Source organism: Rhopalosiphum maidis, chromosome 4 (assembly GCF_003676215.2).
Source record: "Rhopalosiphum maidis isolate BTI-1 chromosome 4, ASM367621v3, whole genome shotgun sequence".
In the NCBI taxonomy this organism is placed as follows: Eukaryota; Metazoa; Arthropoda; class Insecta; order Hemiptera; family Aphididae; genus Rhopalosiphum; species Rhopalosiphum maidis.
The window spans coordinates 37,259,055-37,274,220 of NC_040880.1; the positions used below are offsets into that span (position 1 = coordinate 37,259,055).

At 26.4% G+C, this 15,166-nt stretch overlaps 4 protein-coding genes across 9 annotated transcripts; 2 read left to right on the plus strand and 2 right to left on the minus strand.

Annotated features, from left to right (window-relative positions):
* Positions 1-234: 234 nt before the first annotated feature.
* LOC113553648 (WD repeat domain-containing protein 83) lies at positions 235-2,253 on the plus strand. The gene is made up of 6 exons (XM_026957096.1): positions 235-418; positions 486-621; positions 698-899; positions 1,588-1,720; positions 1,778-1,886; positions 1,970-2,253. The coding sequence occupies exons 1-6, from the start codon at positions 352-354 to the stop codon at positions 2,217-2,219; spliced, it is 897 nt and encodes a 298-aa protein (XP_026812897.1). The 5' UTR covers positions 235-351; the 3' UTR covers positions 2,220-2,253.
* LOC113553655 (ankyrin repeat domain-containing protein 49-like) lies at positions 1,930-3,816 on the minus strand. 4 transcript variants are annotated; one of them, XM_026957134.1, is made up of 5 exons: positions 3,732-3,816; positions 3,178-3,318; positions 2,736-2,896; positions 2,528-2,672; positions 1,930-2,428 (listed from the first exon to the last, which is right to left on the minus strand). In XM_026957134.1, the coding sequence occupies exons 2-5, from the start codon at positions 3,308-3,310 to the stop codon at positions 2,232-2,234; spliced, it is 636 nt and encodes a 211-aa protein (XP_026812935.1). In that variant the 5' UTR covers positions 3,311-3,318; positions 3,732-3,816; the 3' UTR covers positions 1,930-2,231. The 4 variants fall into 4 exon arrangements, with proteins under 4 accessions (XP_026812935.1, XP_026812908.1, XP_026812928.1 ...); XM_026957107.1 differs by lacking the exon at positions 3,732-3,816 and adding an exon at positions 3,457-3,716; XM_026957127.1 differs by lacking the exon at positions 3,732-3,816 and adding an exon at positions 3,453-3,716.
* On the plus strand, positions 3,776-7,400 carry LOC113553636 (bifunctional arginine demethylase and lysyl-hydroxylase PSR). Of its 2 annotated transcripts, none has more exons than XM_026957076.1 (8): positions 3,776-3,894; positions 4,096-4,308; positions 4,820-5,025; positions 5,090-5,242; positions 5,596-5,792; positions 5,862-6,009; positions 6,172-6,536; positions 7,116-7,400. In XM_026957076.1, exons 2-8 carry the CDS (start codon positions 4,233-4,235, stop codon positions 7,138-7,140), a joined length of 1,170 nt encoding a protein of 389 aa, XP_026812877.1. In that variant the 5' UTR covers positions 3,776-3,894; positions 4,096-4,232; the 3' UTR covers positions 7,141-7,400. The 2 variants fall into 2 exon arrangements, with proteins under 2 accessions (XP_026812877.1, XP_026812886.1); XM_026957085.1 differs by lacking the exon at positions 3,776-3,894 and adding an exon at positions 3,970-4,000.
* Positions 7,352-10,459, minus strand: LOC113553626 (ubiquitin carboxyl-terminal hydrolase 14). Of its 2 annotated transcripts, XM_026957064.1 has the most exons (11): positions 10,231-10,459; positions 9,872-10,158; positions 9,687-9,804; positions 9,457-9,629; positions 9,267-9,355; positions 9,044-9,200; positions 8,884-8,949; positions 8,614-8,796; positions 7,937-8,039; positions 7,682-7,870; positions 7,539-7,615 (listed from the first exon to the last, which is right to left on the minus strand). In XM_026957064.1, the coding sequence occupies exons 1-11, from the start codon at positions 10,244-10,246 to the stop codon at positions 7,539-7,541; spliced, it is 1,458 nt and encodes a 485-aa protein (XP_026812865.1). In that variant the 5' UTR covers positions 10,247-10,459. The 2 variants fall into 2 exon arrangements, with proteins under 2 accessions (XP_026812857.1, XP_026812865.1); XM_026957056.1 differs by having other exon boundaries at positions 7,352-7,615; positions 9,457-9,804; positions 10,231-10,246.
* Positions 10,460-15,166: the final 4,707 nt, after the last annotated feature.

Genomic DNA, 15,166 nt, shown 5'->3' on the forward strand with positions numbered 1-15,166 from the left:
CCACAGACTCATAAAATATTTTAGATAAAAATGTGGCATATAATATGCTGACCACAGATATGTAAATATATTACATATATTTTTATAATTTTATTTATATAATAGATATTATATATTTTATACATCTGTGATGTTGATCAACAACCACGGCTTTAGTACTATCAATAATAAACGATTATAATATTGTTATCTACATTTGATAACTGTGTTATCAACTTATCTCATACTGCAGCCGGTATAAATCCTGTTGTGTTTATAAAATAGGAATTTGAATATTTGATCGGTTGTCAAAGTTTCTATGTTTGATTTATACTTATTAGTTTAATTTTAGTGATTTCAGGAACTTACGAAATGGATTTGAAGTGTGTATCGAATACAAAATGTGACCAAGGAGCAATACGCTCTGTGAGGTTTAATGGTAAACAATATTACTTAGACTATTTATGTATTTAATTTTGTCTAGCTTACTGTCATTTTGCATTTAGTGGATGGTGAATATTGCCTTACATGTGGTAGTGATAAGAAAATTAAACTCTGGAATCCATTTAAGGAGTTGTGTTTGAAAACATACGCTGGTCATGGAGACTGTGTAATGGATGCATGTGGTTCATGCGATAGCAGGTGTTCATATTTTATTTCAAATAAATATTATCATCTTGATAAAAATCAAATAGGTTTAAACTATTATTTTTTCAAGTGAATTGGTATCATGCGGAGCTGATAAATCAGTCGTATTATGGGATGTGTCAGATGGGCGAGTAAAACGCAGATTACGGCAGCACGCTGCTACAGTGAATTGCGTTGAATATAATGAAGATTCCTCAGTTGTAGTGTCAGGATCGAATGACAACACTGTTTGTTGTTGGGATACTAGAAGTCGCAACAATAGCCCAATACAAGTAATATATCTATTTCAACCATTTTTCCATGTTTCATTGGATTTTGTTGTTGGTTTTTTAACTATAATATTATACCTTAAAATATTAAATTATTTTATTATTTTAATCTAATAAAAAACATTCATTTTGTTCAACATTTTAAAACAATGACCAATAAACTAAAAAGATAAAAATTTAATCCAACAAATCTACACATTTTCCACTAAAATAATAAGAATTTATTCATTTTTGTTTCAACTTATCAAATATTTGTTGTATTTATACATAACATAAAAGTAGCACTAAATGAAAATGTACAATTTATTTTTTTCAGTAATCTAATAACTATAATATAAGTACAGTGATGGATTTAGGAGAGGATTTCTTTTATATATTTATTAAGAAATAAAGCAATCTGCATATAATGTATATTATATACGTATTTTTATTATAAAATTTATAATTTTTAATAAATGCAGTAAAAAACTACAATCAGTTAAAATTAATTTGGGTACATTCATATATTTATAAGTCATTGATTATTTACGTAAATGACTTTCATACAGTGCAGAACACCACATTATTCGTATAAATCACCTGTGGCAAACACCTGTTGCACTGGGTGCAAATTTTTCAAATGCACCTGTATTTAAATTTGCTAAAAATTCTATATTTGTTTTATTGTTTATTTGATCACTTACAATTATAGGTTTTAAAAGAAGCCAAAGACAGTATTACTAAAGTTTTAGTAGTAGGCCATCAAATTCTAACGGGTTCATTAGATTGTTTTTTAAGAACTTATGACATAAGAATGGGAAATTTGGATGCTGACTTTATTGGAAGTAAGGAATTTATATTGAAAATGTAACAATGCATATTAAAGCATTATTTTTTTGTAGAGCCAATATCATGTATTAGTTCAACACAAGACAATATGTGCACTTTAGTAAGCTGTACAGACAATACATTGAAGTTAATGGATAAACAAAAAGGAGAACTATTAAATGAGTATGAAATTTTATATTAGATTTTAATTTTTTATGACAATATATTTACATTATACATTATAATATATACAATAATTTTTACAGATATACAGGTCATACAGTCGGTGATTATTTTATTGAAAACTGTGTATTTCATAATGATAGCATAATAATTAGTGGATCAACCTGTGGACATCTGTGGTGTTGGGATTTTGTCAGTGCTAAACTTATAGAGAAGTTAAAACCTAATGACAATATTTCATACACACAATCCATCAATTCGATTAGTACACACCCCAGTAAAAAAGTACTATTAGCATCATGCGGGCCTTGTATTAGTCTTTGGTCTGAATAATTATTATTCAATTCAAATATAATTGAAACATGGTTCAGAGTATTCAAAAAGTCGTTCATTTGTGCTCTTTCGAGCCGTAATATCTTTTGGTGTATCACCTGTACTATTAGGTAGTTTTAAGTTAGCCTGAATACCTGGTTGAGATAATAATAGTTCAATGAGATTATGCGAATCAGCCAACTCTGCTACTAAATGTAAAGGTGTTATACCTGTAAAATATAATATTTATTATTTATAAAACATAATGTAATATTAAAAGTGTATGTATATAAATATATATGTATAAATTAATTTTAATTAATCTTTACCGCCATTAGTTAAAGCATTTATGTCAGTCCCAGCTTCTATTAATTTTTCGGCACATTCCACATTATTCCATTTACAAGCAGAGTGCAATGGTGTCCATTGATCAGCAGTCCGAGCATTTGGATTTGCATGATTTTCTAATAAAAACTAAAAATATATGCAGATAAATAAAATTAGCTTATAAATATAATATATTTATTTTGCGAATACCTCAACAATTGATAGATGATTACTATAACATGCTCTGTGTAAAGCAGTATAACCATCTTTATCATGAACATGAACCAAGTAAGTATGTTTTGACACCAATGATTTAACCAAATCCAATTCTCCTTGTTCGGCAGCCCATAAAATCTCCCTTTCTGGAGTAGCTAATTATATTTAAACTTATGTTACACCATAAAATAATAATAATTTTAAAAATGTATAAAATTATTTAGTTTGACTCATCATACCAATTTATACTTAATATTACTTTTGAGACATAATTAAATAAGTCTTAATTATAATTGTATAATTTACATTCTACTTAACATTACAAATAAATAAATGTACAAAAGAAAAAATAATTATATCTGTTAATAAAGAACTGTATAAGTTTGAAAATGTATGTACTTTCAAACTGATATACAAACATTGTTAACATTCTTACCATGTGGATCTGGATCTTCATCAATATCGTATATATCTTGTTCCCAAGCACTCGGTGTATGCGGTATGGTTTCAAAATTGTCAGTTAACAAACTTTGTTCTTCTTCAAAACGATCGTTTTCCTCGTCAGACATTTTTATAACTAAAATTAAAACAAATATGTTTTTATAAATAGAGAATAAAGTATATAACTCAAGTTGATAGATTTAATTTTAAGACTTAAAAGGGATAGTACACTAAAAAAAAAAAATGTTCAACTTATTACTATTACAATACTTGCAGTTTGGAATGTTAATGTATTTGAGTAAGTATTTTAGTAGCTGCTATTCTTCCATTAATAATTTTAATTGGTAAAACAGACAGGACCTCAGTCAATGGCTAATATTCTAGAATTATAGTTTTCATATCCTAGTGCTAACATGGGTATACTGTAGTCTGTAACTACTATAATAATATATTATATTGTAAGTGTTAGAAGAAATATCACAGATTAATTATTATTGTGTGGAAATACGTTCTGTTTATCACGAACCACGATTAAAGATATAGTCTTACCTAAGATATATTATCTCTTAATAATATTATCTTTAATCATGTCAAGATCATGAAGTATCTGTCTACAATTACAATAAATTATATTGTATTATTTCATTGTTATTACTATCATTGTAATCTCTTTGAAGCCGTTAAGTTTAATTTGGTGGTCGAATCCGATAAAGTAAGCCCTAAAATATAAGGTTATGTTTTTATTTCAAATTAAAAATTGATAACTCAGTACTTAGGAGTTACATTTTACAGATTTTTATTTTTGTAAATTGTAATAGGTATCATAAGTTATAACCATTACAATGTTTTTTATATATTAGATACGATTTTAATGTTAATTTTTAATTTTGTATAATATTATATTTTGTTCCAGATATAATTACATTTTTATAACGTGAACCAGTCAGGAGCTCAAGTTATTGTTAGAATTATTTTTACTACGTACTAGATTTAATACGTTTTAAAGAAAACAAATTTTGTCAGGCAAAAAAAATCAAATATTAGTACATAATGAGTGACTCTTCAAATAGCTCGGAATCTAGGACGAGGAAGAGAATTCAAGAAGCTAAGAATAAAGCTAGACCAGGTATTTAAAATTAACAAGAAATAAAAACTTATAATTATGTATACTAATATGTTGTACATTAATATTTGTGAAATTCATGATTGTTATAATTTGAAGTTTAAGTTTAATAGATACCTCAGAAATGTTATTCTTATGAAATCATCATTCAAGTAATTTTAACTACATTAATACTTATTCATTTTTAATTTGTTTAGTGTGATTAAATTTACATAGTTAACTGTTATTTAAATGTTTTTACTTATTGTCTATTGATAACTAAACTTATCGTGTGTTTGTCTTCAAATATTGATAATTGTGAAAATAATTGATGTTTCATTTTTTAATATTTATATCAAATTTTATAATGAACTTGTATGTATTTGGTTATATTTAAAACTTATTCCTTAACTGTAACATTGATAAATTCTAAGACAATTAAAGAAAAATGCTGTTTACCAAATTAATGACAGCATTGATAATTTAATCCAAGTCTTAAACTAATAAAGATAACGATTTGCAATATTTTTTTTAGAACTGAGTGATAAATATGCATGGCATGCCCATGGTTACGCTGACAATTTTAAGCCTTTTACAAAAGTACATGATAATGTAGATCGCATTGACGTAAAAACTGTGAGCCCCGAAGTATTTGTAGAGAAATATGAGCGACCCTATAAACCAGTTGTGATAAGAGGACTACAAAATAATTGGAGAGCTTCTTATAAGTGGACATTAGAAGTATATTATATTTGAATTATTTATAGTATAATAGTTTTTAACATTTATTTTGTTTTTCAATTAGAGAATAGGAAAAAAGTACCGTAACCAAAGATTTAAATGTGGAGAGGACAATCAAGGATATAGTGTAAAGATGAAAATGAAATATTTTGTTCATTACATGAACAATAATAAAGACGATAGTCCTTTGTATATATTTGACAGTAGTTTTGGTGATGTAAGTTCTATTTATGTTTTCAATTAACATGTTTACTATACTAATTGAAATAGTTCTAGGAAAATAGATTTTTTATATTTATACTCAGCACATAATAAAAGTCAATCTCGATCTTACCAACAGATACTATCACTTAATGTTCTCTTAATGTATGAAACAGTTGTCATGATTGTCTACTGTTAAAGCTCTTTAAATTAGAAAGCAGAATCTTTATTCTGGCAAAAAAAATTAAAAGTATATAAATCAATCATCTGACAATTATTTTAACCAAGACACACTCATTGAATTTATTAATTTAGTATATACCTATAATTATTTAATAAAAAATTTATTTATTTACATTTTGTATACAGCATCATCGAAGAAAAAAATTATTGGATGATTATGATATACCTATATATTTTCGAGATGACTTGTTTAAATATGCAGGTGAAAAAAAAAGACCTCCATACAGATGGTTTGTCATGGGTCCTTCTAGATCAGGGACTGGAATTCACATAGATCCATTAGGTACCAGTGCCTGGAATTCATTAATTACTGGACACAAAAGGTAATATTTGTTAATTTTTTTTTTTTCAATTTCTATGAAAAGCATGTTAATTATGGAATGTTCAATTAGATGGTGTCTGTTTCCTACTCATACTCCTAAAGAACTGCTCAAAGTCACTTCGGCTGAGGGTGGTAAACAACGTGATGAAGCTATCACTTGGTTTAAAATCATCTATCCTCGTACTCAATTGCCAACTTGGCCTAAGGATTGCTCACCAGTTAGTTTTAATTTTAATATTTGAAAATCAAAACATTAATATCTTCATCTAATAAACAATGCCCCAATTAAAAATTATATTTAGTTTATTAATTAATTTTTATTTATCTTAAAAATTGAAAATGTTTCTCATATTACCTTAACAATTGTTTTTAAACTTTAGATAGAGATAATACAAGGTCCTGGTGAAACTGTATATGTACCTGGTGGATGGTGGCACGTTGTACTCAACTTAGATACTACTATTGCAGTTACTCAAAATTTTTGTAGCCGTACTAATTTTCCTGTAGTATGGCACAAAACAGTTAGAGGACGACCAAAATTATCACGCAAGTGGTATAAAGTGTTAAAAAACAAAGAACCTGATTTAGCAGCAGTAGCAGACTCTGTTGACTTAAAGAACAATACGGGTCTTGCATCAGATAGTTCCAGTTGTTCAAGTAGCTCTAGTAGTTCGAGCAGTTCTAGTGATGGAAATTCTAGCGAAGAAGATAGTGGACAAGAATCTCTACATGCACATAAAAAAAGGTATTTTATCTATTATTTAATTTATATTTTAGTGTCAATAAATGGTTTAATCGTACATTTGAAAATATTAACATATAACGTAACAATTTTTCAATTGACTAGAAAAAATTCTCATCTTAATTTTGCTTTAAAAAAATAAATAAGTTTTATGTGAAATATTTCATCCTTTGATTACTATTAGCATTTTGACTTATACATTTAATTTCAATTATTATACGTTAAGAGACTTGTAATATTAAACAAGTAGTCACCAATCCGAGAACCAATGGGGCTGGGATCAAGTGATGTAATATTAGTACTCGGATGTCATCTTGTACATCGAATATTTAATTAAAAAACATGCATGTATTGTATGTTAGGTTGGTAAAATTATATTATTTATACAATTAAATTTATAGTGATAATTTCTGTAGATGTTTATATTACAAAATGTTGCCATCAATGTAGTCAATTGATAGTTGATATGACATTATTCATAATGATTAATTAATATTGTTTATGTATTTAAAAACTGCTAATTGTAAATTTGTAATATTATATGAGTGCTATGTTAAAACTAACTAATTTATTTATTTTTAGATGTAAATTATCTTCACCGAATTAAGTTTTAAAGAACATTTTATGTTTCAACGACAAGAAACTATATTGCAAGAATTTATATTCCAAATAGGGTTGTTAATTGTAAACAAAGTATTCTATTCCTTACATATTTTTTTATTGAATTTTATGTTTACTAACCTGACGTGCAGACTATTCCTAAGTTATGAAATAAATTATGACTATGATAATAACAATAATTTTCATAACAAATTATGTATCAATATAAAAAAAAAACTGTATTTTAAATAAATTATTTTGACAATATTGTGAATGTTAATTTATAATCTTCCATGATATATATTCTTTTTTTTTTCTAAAAAAAAAAAAAAACAATTTTTACAATGATTTTTCTTTCTCTTTTTTTTTGTTTTGGTGAAAGAAAACTAATTAAGTTGAACAAGCTCAGCTAGATACAGATGAAGTATCCACTGGTAGGAGTTTTGGACCATAAAGAAGAACATATGCACAATGCCAATCACCTGTAAAAAAGTATGTATTAATTAGTTACTGTTAACAATTTTGCACAAACAATCATATTTCATTACCTCCGCCAGATAGTTTAAGGATTTCTTCAGTTGTAACTGGTGTTACTGTATCATCATCACATTTGATCCATTTTTCAGATGTTGGGGACTCTCTAACCCAGCCAACATAATGGCCACTAGAGCTTGATCTACCTTTATGTGTTAAAACAGCCTGAAGGGAGTAGTAACCAGAGTTATTTGAACCATAATCTATACATTTAAAGTAATAGTTAATGGATAGAACATTACTATAAATTATTAGTTAATCAGAAATACCATCTTGAAACCAATATGGAGCTGTAGGTTTTTCTTGTTTTGATTCTGCCAACTGTTTTGCACTTGGTTTTACACCGCCATGAGCCAATTTGTTCTCTAACTCCTTTATAATAAGAAATCCAATAATAATATTAATTAAGCTACATTTCAGTTTAGTTAACATCAGTTATCATAAATAATTTATAATATAAATAATAATAGTTAGGAGTAGCAATTAATATCACTACAGTATAAAAAATGTTGCAAAATACTATTGAAGGGCAAAAGTTTACATTTGAAATGGAAAAAATTATCAATCCATTTGAAGATAATTGAAGTATGTTCAACAATTTAATAAATTTCAAAATGGTTTAAAATTATATTATTAGAAAGCACACTAATTGCAGAAAGCAAGATGATACATTATACAACACTTGATAACTATCATATATTATAATAATAATGAGTATATGTTTTAGATATAATAAACACAAAAACAGAATTTTTTATTTAGATTATAACTATTATGTGTGACAAGTAATAACCTCAAGAAAATATATTTATAACACTAATAATAATAATACTTTATTAGTTACTGCTTTTTATTAAATATCTGTAGAATTAGTACTATAAAAAAACCAGTAATCTCAATCATTGCAACATACTATGTGTAAATTAAACTACATTGGTGGTTTTACCTCTATTTTGCTTCTTATGGGTACGAGTTTTTCTTGTAGTTCTGGTGTACACAATTCAAATGCATCAAATTCAATTGGAAATTTAATATCTTTTAAGATTTTTGCATTAATTTTATCTTTTTCCTTGTAAAAGAATCGCACAAACTGAATAGTCAGGTATGCTGGCAGTCTACTGATTTTTGACTAAATTGGAATAAATTAATATTAAGTACTGAAATATCCAATTAATATAATTAATTAATTTATGTAATTCATATTGTATAAACTTACTGTTTTTGTATAAACAGCATCTTTCCCGAGTATTGGAGAATGTTTAGTAATGTGCTCTTGCATTCTCTATAATAGAGTATCACAATATTAATAATGTATAATTTTCATTATAATTTCAAGACTAAAAATTAATTGTAATAACTTCCATAATAATATTTACATTTTTCAAACCAGAGTGCATATACTTGACATCTTGAGATATAAAACAACTCAACTGCAAAAATGACTCTGTAGTTTTGGTTACTTCTTCAGTATCACTTTCTACACATTTCCATTCAACATTAAATGAACCACTAAAAAATTGATCTATTACAGACCTAAAAAACATTAAAATTATTGTATTTAATAATTTATTTTGGTTTGAAAATAATTAATAACTTTACTTGTAATTAGTGGTTGACTTATCATTTTTCAACGCAGGTAACTTTTGTTGTAGCATACGAATAAGTTCTACCCAACATTCATTAGCATCCTAAATAAATTAAATTATTAGTAATTAATTAATAAAATTGAATAAAAATACAAATAATTGATAAATAAATCAAATTATATAACTATCAATATTTTATTTACCTGTTGCATATAATGCCCTTCTACTTTGTCTGCAAATCTGGGGAATGCTTGATGTAATACTTGTAAAAGTACAAGAGGTGGAATTGTTTGATGAGATTCCATAGTTCGATATAAATCACTCATTGCAATTGTGATTTTCTCAGCCGGTTCAAAATTAGACAGAGATGAAGATGCTAAAATACAGAAGGTAAATGTGTAAAATAAAAATGAGAACTTTTTTATATACTTACATGCTGCGTTAAAATCACTTAGGGCTTGCCGTAATTCAGGTACAGTCTTGAGGCACTGAACAGTAGCATTCAAGTAACAAGTATTACCCAAATTGGTAAGACCCGCAGGCATATTGGTCTAAAAATGAATTAAATTTATCAATTTCGGGTAATTCTTATTTAAATTATAAAGAATAATGACTTACAACTGTGGCCAATTGTGTTTCAGTCATATCTTCAACAAACGTTGGCTTGACTGTAGGCTCTATGGGTACATCCTCATCCTTGCTGCCCATCATCAGTATATTCTGACCTTCGACTATTTGTATGTTGCCCCAAACATCATCTTTTAGGGTGCCACCTTTCATCATTACTTTCTGGCGGTTGGGATTGACACCAGTTAAGGCAAATAGTTGTGCCTTGAACACAAGAGGTGGTTCGTCTGTGTTTATCTCCACGTCTGGGTATACTTCTTTGCCCCATTTTACCTTTACTGAATCCCCCAAAAAAATACACATTTCATTAAACAACATATACTTTCGACCCTATCAATCATTTCACTCACCTGTGAATACTGGCATATTGCTTGGCGAGAAGTTTCTGTGGTGGCTGTGTTTACGTTATAAATTGTAGCAGTCGTAGTTCAATAATCGTACTATGTTCTCATGAAACACAGAGTCCTACAACACTAACGATTCACTCTGTTGTCAGTATTACAATAATTGGTAGTTTTAATGCAGAACGTGACTACGTTCAAAATTTAGAGTATTAATTTTAGAAATGTGCGGATAACTACAAAATGTGCTCGTCACCCGTCGACCGTCATGACTTATTATTTATTGTTGATAACGGCCAAACGAAATTATCGCTCGTCATTATTGCACAGTGCGGCCACTACTGGCTTTCTGAATATTTTTTACTGACTACGGATGTTCCCTATAATAGATAATTATAGATAATTTTCTATATCCGTCCTTTAAACCAAGGTTTATAATCTATAAACCTTGCCTTTAAACCACGAACTACTACTACATGTTTGTCCTTTAAAAATTGCCCCCCCCCATTATTATAGCCTAGATTCGCCCCCGGTTTGCAGAAAAACTAGTCTGTTACCTACTGACTTTATAGCCAAAAAACTCGGATACAATTTTAAAAAGGTAGGCAAGTGGATTCACACTGTCGTACATAAGATTTCGGTTGAGGAACAACATTATGGGTGGTTAGGTAGTTTAATTTAACATGTTAAATACTTAAATTTGAATTCAGTGATCTATCATTGTAGGTACATTAAAAACAATTAAGAGCGAAGAATGAAGACAGCCTATCAGCCTATATCACATACTATATTTCATGTTTTTTTGATATAGATAGCTATTAAAGTAATTTATTTTATTTTTAATACTACAATAATTTGATATAATTTCTTCTAAAAATGTTGCGTTTATTATATCATTAATATATATTTTTACTATATTATTATATTAATTTACCTAACTCAAAATTGAATAGCGTGTCTGTAAATATAGTAAAACAGTAAAAATGAATTCACGGTAAGATAATATCTTAAAAATAAATAAAAATTTCATTAGGAACAGTAAAAATCTAAAATTCATAAAAATATGCGCAGAACTGTAGAAGTCTTAAGATTCTGCAAAAAAATGGTTTTAAATTAGAACAAAATAATTTACATCATTATTTTTTGTTTGTATCAGTTATTCTGTCCAAATTTTAACTTATAAATGTCTTTATAGGAAATAAATTATTATTACAACTTATAGATTTTATGGTTTCAGACGTTCCAGTATGATTGGTATGAACGTGCGTCTGTGCGTGAAGAATATTGTATATAGTTTTAATAAATTTTTAAATTTCAAAACTTATATACAAAAGGAAAGTTGTTATAAATTTCTAACTATACAATAAAACAAAACATTTTTTTTTCAGTTTTGAATTTTTGACAAATTTTGTCAAATGTTAACTAAAAATAATGTACTTATATATTTTTAATATTTTTATACAAAGCTAAGAATAACTTCTATGAATATTTTAATTTTTCAAAAATTTTGAATATTGAATCATATAATTAAAAATCATAATATAATAAATACGTGGTAACTGGTAAAAATTTCAAGTACCTACGGTAATTAGTAACAAATTCGAATTTGTCAAAAATTGATTTGACGAAATTGATGACTGATGACTGATGACAGACATACAAAAAAGAAAAACAATATAAACACATAATTTTATAATCATAATCAATACATACGTCGCTCCGCACATGCAATATCTATAAAAGCCTTATGGGTATTAAAAATGTCGATAAAAATGATATGATACTTATTTACCAGTAACCAGTGGATCAAATTAATAAAGCATAAGTATTAGATATAATATTATAACTGATAATTTAGGAAATGTCTTATACTCAGGTAACAGTTATAATTAACACTCACTCGTAATTTTCAATCGGAGGACTGGACGTAACAGTAGCTTTAAGCTTATATCATTATATTTATTAATTAGATTATGCTTTACTAAATATTTTTTAAGACATTAAATGTTTAAGTTGATCAATTGTTAGCTGTTCTATTTACATTTTAATAATATTTTAAGTAGGCACCTACTAATTATAATTATTATGATGTTTAGGCTCAGTTATTACAGCCTCATAAAAAAAATAATTTCTCTGTCTTCCCTAAGACCCTAAAGCAAAATGCAATTGATGCCTGGTGGCCGGTGGGTTTCGATTCTTCTACGCTTCGTGTCTTATTAATAGATTGATTCTTATTTCTTACGAATTTCCGGACAATAATAGCAGTCGTGTGTTTATTTAGCCGCTAGATAGCACTGTCATATACGATAACATTTTTTAAATTATTATTTTAGTTTTGAGATTTTTTAACTATCCAACATAATTATCCAACGACTACGTAAACCAGATTATTAATTTTATTTCTGTTTAAATTTTGAATAAACATCATTGAATGTTTTACTTAATCATAACAGATGATAAGATTAACCTATCCTAATGATATCGTAAGTTGTGTTTTCTATTTGTGAGCATCAACAAAAGACAACCATTTAATGTACAAAACTGTTTAATGTAAGAAAGTGATTCAAAATCGTATAATTGTATACATTATATCATAAAATTTACCATAAATTGTATAACATATGTATTCTCCAATTTTTTTTTTTATCTATTACTTTTATATTGCCATATTGGCTTATAGATCAATATGGTAGGTATTGAGATTTTAGATTTTAAATTTAACATCATATTACATATACCTGTAAAGCTAAATAATATCGCATTCAATTTGGTATTTACATCTCAATTCTCAAGTAAGTACTATAAATTATCTTAAATAAGTATTAAGTAGTACAATATTGTATGATTAACTGTTATTAAAAAAAATCATTAGATAGTACTTATCTATATTCTACAATTAACAATAAAACTAAAAATAATTATATACCTACTCATTTATCTATTTTTATTTAAAATAAATTGACTATTGTTATAATTAAAAAAAATTATTATTACATTTTTACAAATTATTTATTTTGTACCTAATATAATATATTAGTATATTAATGTCGTATTCTAGCTATTCACAATTTCATTACCGTCACTAAGTTAATATTATTACTTATACAAAATTTACAACAATATATTATAACAAAAATTATTTTGTCAAAATATATGGTATACTTTATTTTAAAATTTTGATAGAATTTCACGTATTTCAAAGTATACCTTATTTATTGTTTTTGTGGAAATGTGATCAATATCTTACTTGGTGTAAACGATTGATGGAAAAATTAAAGGTACATTTTTGGTGAAAAAATGTGTTTTGTCTTGTGTTATGTGCCTGTACATTGCGGCATTTACTCTGTACCCAATTGTAACAATATTTAGTCTAACTAGTGACTATTATAATCTATCATAATCATATTATCATTCATCAAGCTTGTTAAAAATTGAATAAAAATTACGTATACTTAGGTACTTAAGTATCTTCAATATAACTGATATTCGCAATGTTCTAAATGTTATAACTATTTTCAATTCGATTAATTTACTGCGTCATAAATAATTTATCTAGATAAGTCCTAACACTGGACTCATAGTATATATTAGTTTCAATAGATAAAAGAAATATTAAATATTTTGCAGTTTATTCATATTTTTTCCTCTACTTCTATGATGTAATATATGTACCTATGATTTTATTTATATAATGTACTTAGTATCTACAAGTAATAATTTATGACAATTATACAACTAAGATAAATACTTGTAATATGATCATATTAAGTTGTGGTTGACGGTTGTTATAACTAACGAAATCCAAATTATCCGCTATATTATTAATAATACATATATTCACTAAATAAATTAAATCCTATACCTAAATTTTTTTTGTGTAGCTAATGATATATGCAAAGTCGTTTGTTTCGATTTTAATTTTACATTTATATTTTTGCTTATAAGTTAAATAATTTTAGATTTTGCAGGGTACTCAATAAAAATTAGAAAACCTAGCGCCCATGGTCACAACACTGTGTAAGCATTGGGCATGGACCAATTGCGCCTAACACAAAATTTTTGTTTAGGGTAAGTATACCAATTACGCTTGTATAACACATACTAAAATGCTTGAAAATTAAAGCTTATTTATTGATCAATTGATTTCTAGCTAAAGTGCCTGAGTATAATATATTTTATAACAGTATCGGAAATTTTACAAACATTTTTATTATTAGGCATATTTGATTACAAGTTAGGTTAAAATAACTTGTAAAATGCGAAAAAAATATTTATTTATATATATTATGTATTAATACTCACAAAAAAAAATCGATTTATGTTTTCATTTATTATATAATAATATTATAACTAACTAATAAATTTTCCTTAGGTATTGTAAAATGTTTTGAGTATAATTGGTTTATCGATCCTAAAATGTATAGAGCACAATTGGTATATAAAAAAGTAATTTTTGGGCACAATTGGTAAAGTTGAAGTGCCTAGGCATTCAATATATGCTGTAAAGTTTTAAAATTTAAAATATATCCTGTCGATTATGAAGATGTAAATGTATAAATGTAAATATTTAAAAAAATTAATGGCCTATGAAACTTATGTAATTTCGTCAAAAAAATAATAATATATTTTAAAAAGCCTTTATTTATAATAACCAATAACTAATAAGGTTTTCTAAGCTTAAATTATGCTTATATTATGGTATATCTATTAGTAAATTTGTAATTTTGTCAATTCTACAATAATTATGTTACGTAGTTACGTTGTACATTTATATTAAGTATGATATTTAAACATTAAACAATGTAAGTAAATAGGTATATCACAAACATTTAGGTATATTAAAATTAATATATTATTTGTAATATTATAATATAAAATTGTATTATCAAGGTAAATATTTATCTAAGGGCTAAAATTGATTATTTAATGTGAAAAAAAAACAAAT

Bases quoted from the DNA above. Each gene is read 5' to 3' on its own strand.
- LOC113553648 (XM_026957096.1), top strand. From the start codon at position 352: ATGGATTTGAAGTGTGTATCGAATACAAAATGTGACCAAGGAGCAATA. The intron at 1,721-1,777 runs GTAAGGAATTTA...ATTTTTTTGTAG, and splicing joins GGATGCTGACTTTATTGGAA to AGCCAATATCATGTATTAGT. The intron at 1,887-1,969 runs GTATGAAATTTT...TAATTTTTACAG, and splicing joins AAAGGAGAACTATTAAATGA to ATATACAGGTCATACAGTCG.
- LOC113553655 (XM_026957134.1), bottom strand. From the start codon at position 3,310: ATGTCTGACGAGGAAAACGATCGTTTTGAAGAAGAACAAAGTTTGTTA. The intron at 2,897-3,177 runs GTAAGAATGTTA...AAATATAATTAG, and splicing joins TGAAGATCCAGATCCACATG to CTACTCCAGAAAGGGAGATT. The intron at 2,673-2,735 runs GTATTCGCAAAA...ATATATTTTTAG, and splicing joins ATCATCTATCAATTGTTGAG to TTTTTATTAGAAAATCATGC.
- LOC113553636 (XM_026957076.1), top strand. From the start codon at position 4,233: ATGAGTGACTCTTCAAATAGCTCGGAATCTAGGACGAGGAAGAGAATT. The intron at 5,243-5,595 runs GTAAGTTCTATT...TTTTGTATACAG, and splicing joins TTGACAGTAGTTTTGGTGAT to CATCATCGAAGAAAAAAATT. The intron at 6,010-6,171 runs GTTAGTTTTAAT...TTTAAACTTTAG, and splicing joins GGCCTAAGGATTGCTCACCA to ATAGAGATAATACAAGGTCC.
- LOC113553626 (XM_026957056.1), bottom strand. The intron at 9,805-9,871 runs GTAAGTCATTAT...ATTCATTTTTAG, and splicing joins AAACACAATTGGCCACAGTT to ACCAATATGCCTGCGGGTCT. The intron at 8,040-8,613 runs GTAAAACCACCA...CTTATTATAAAG, and splicing joins CCATAAGAAGCAAAATAGAG to GAGTTAGAGAACAAATTGGC.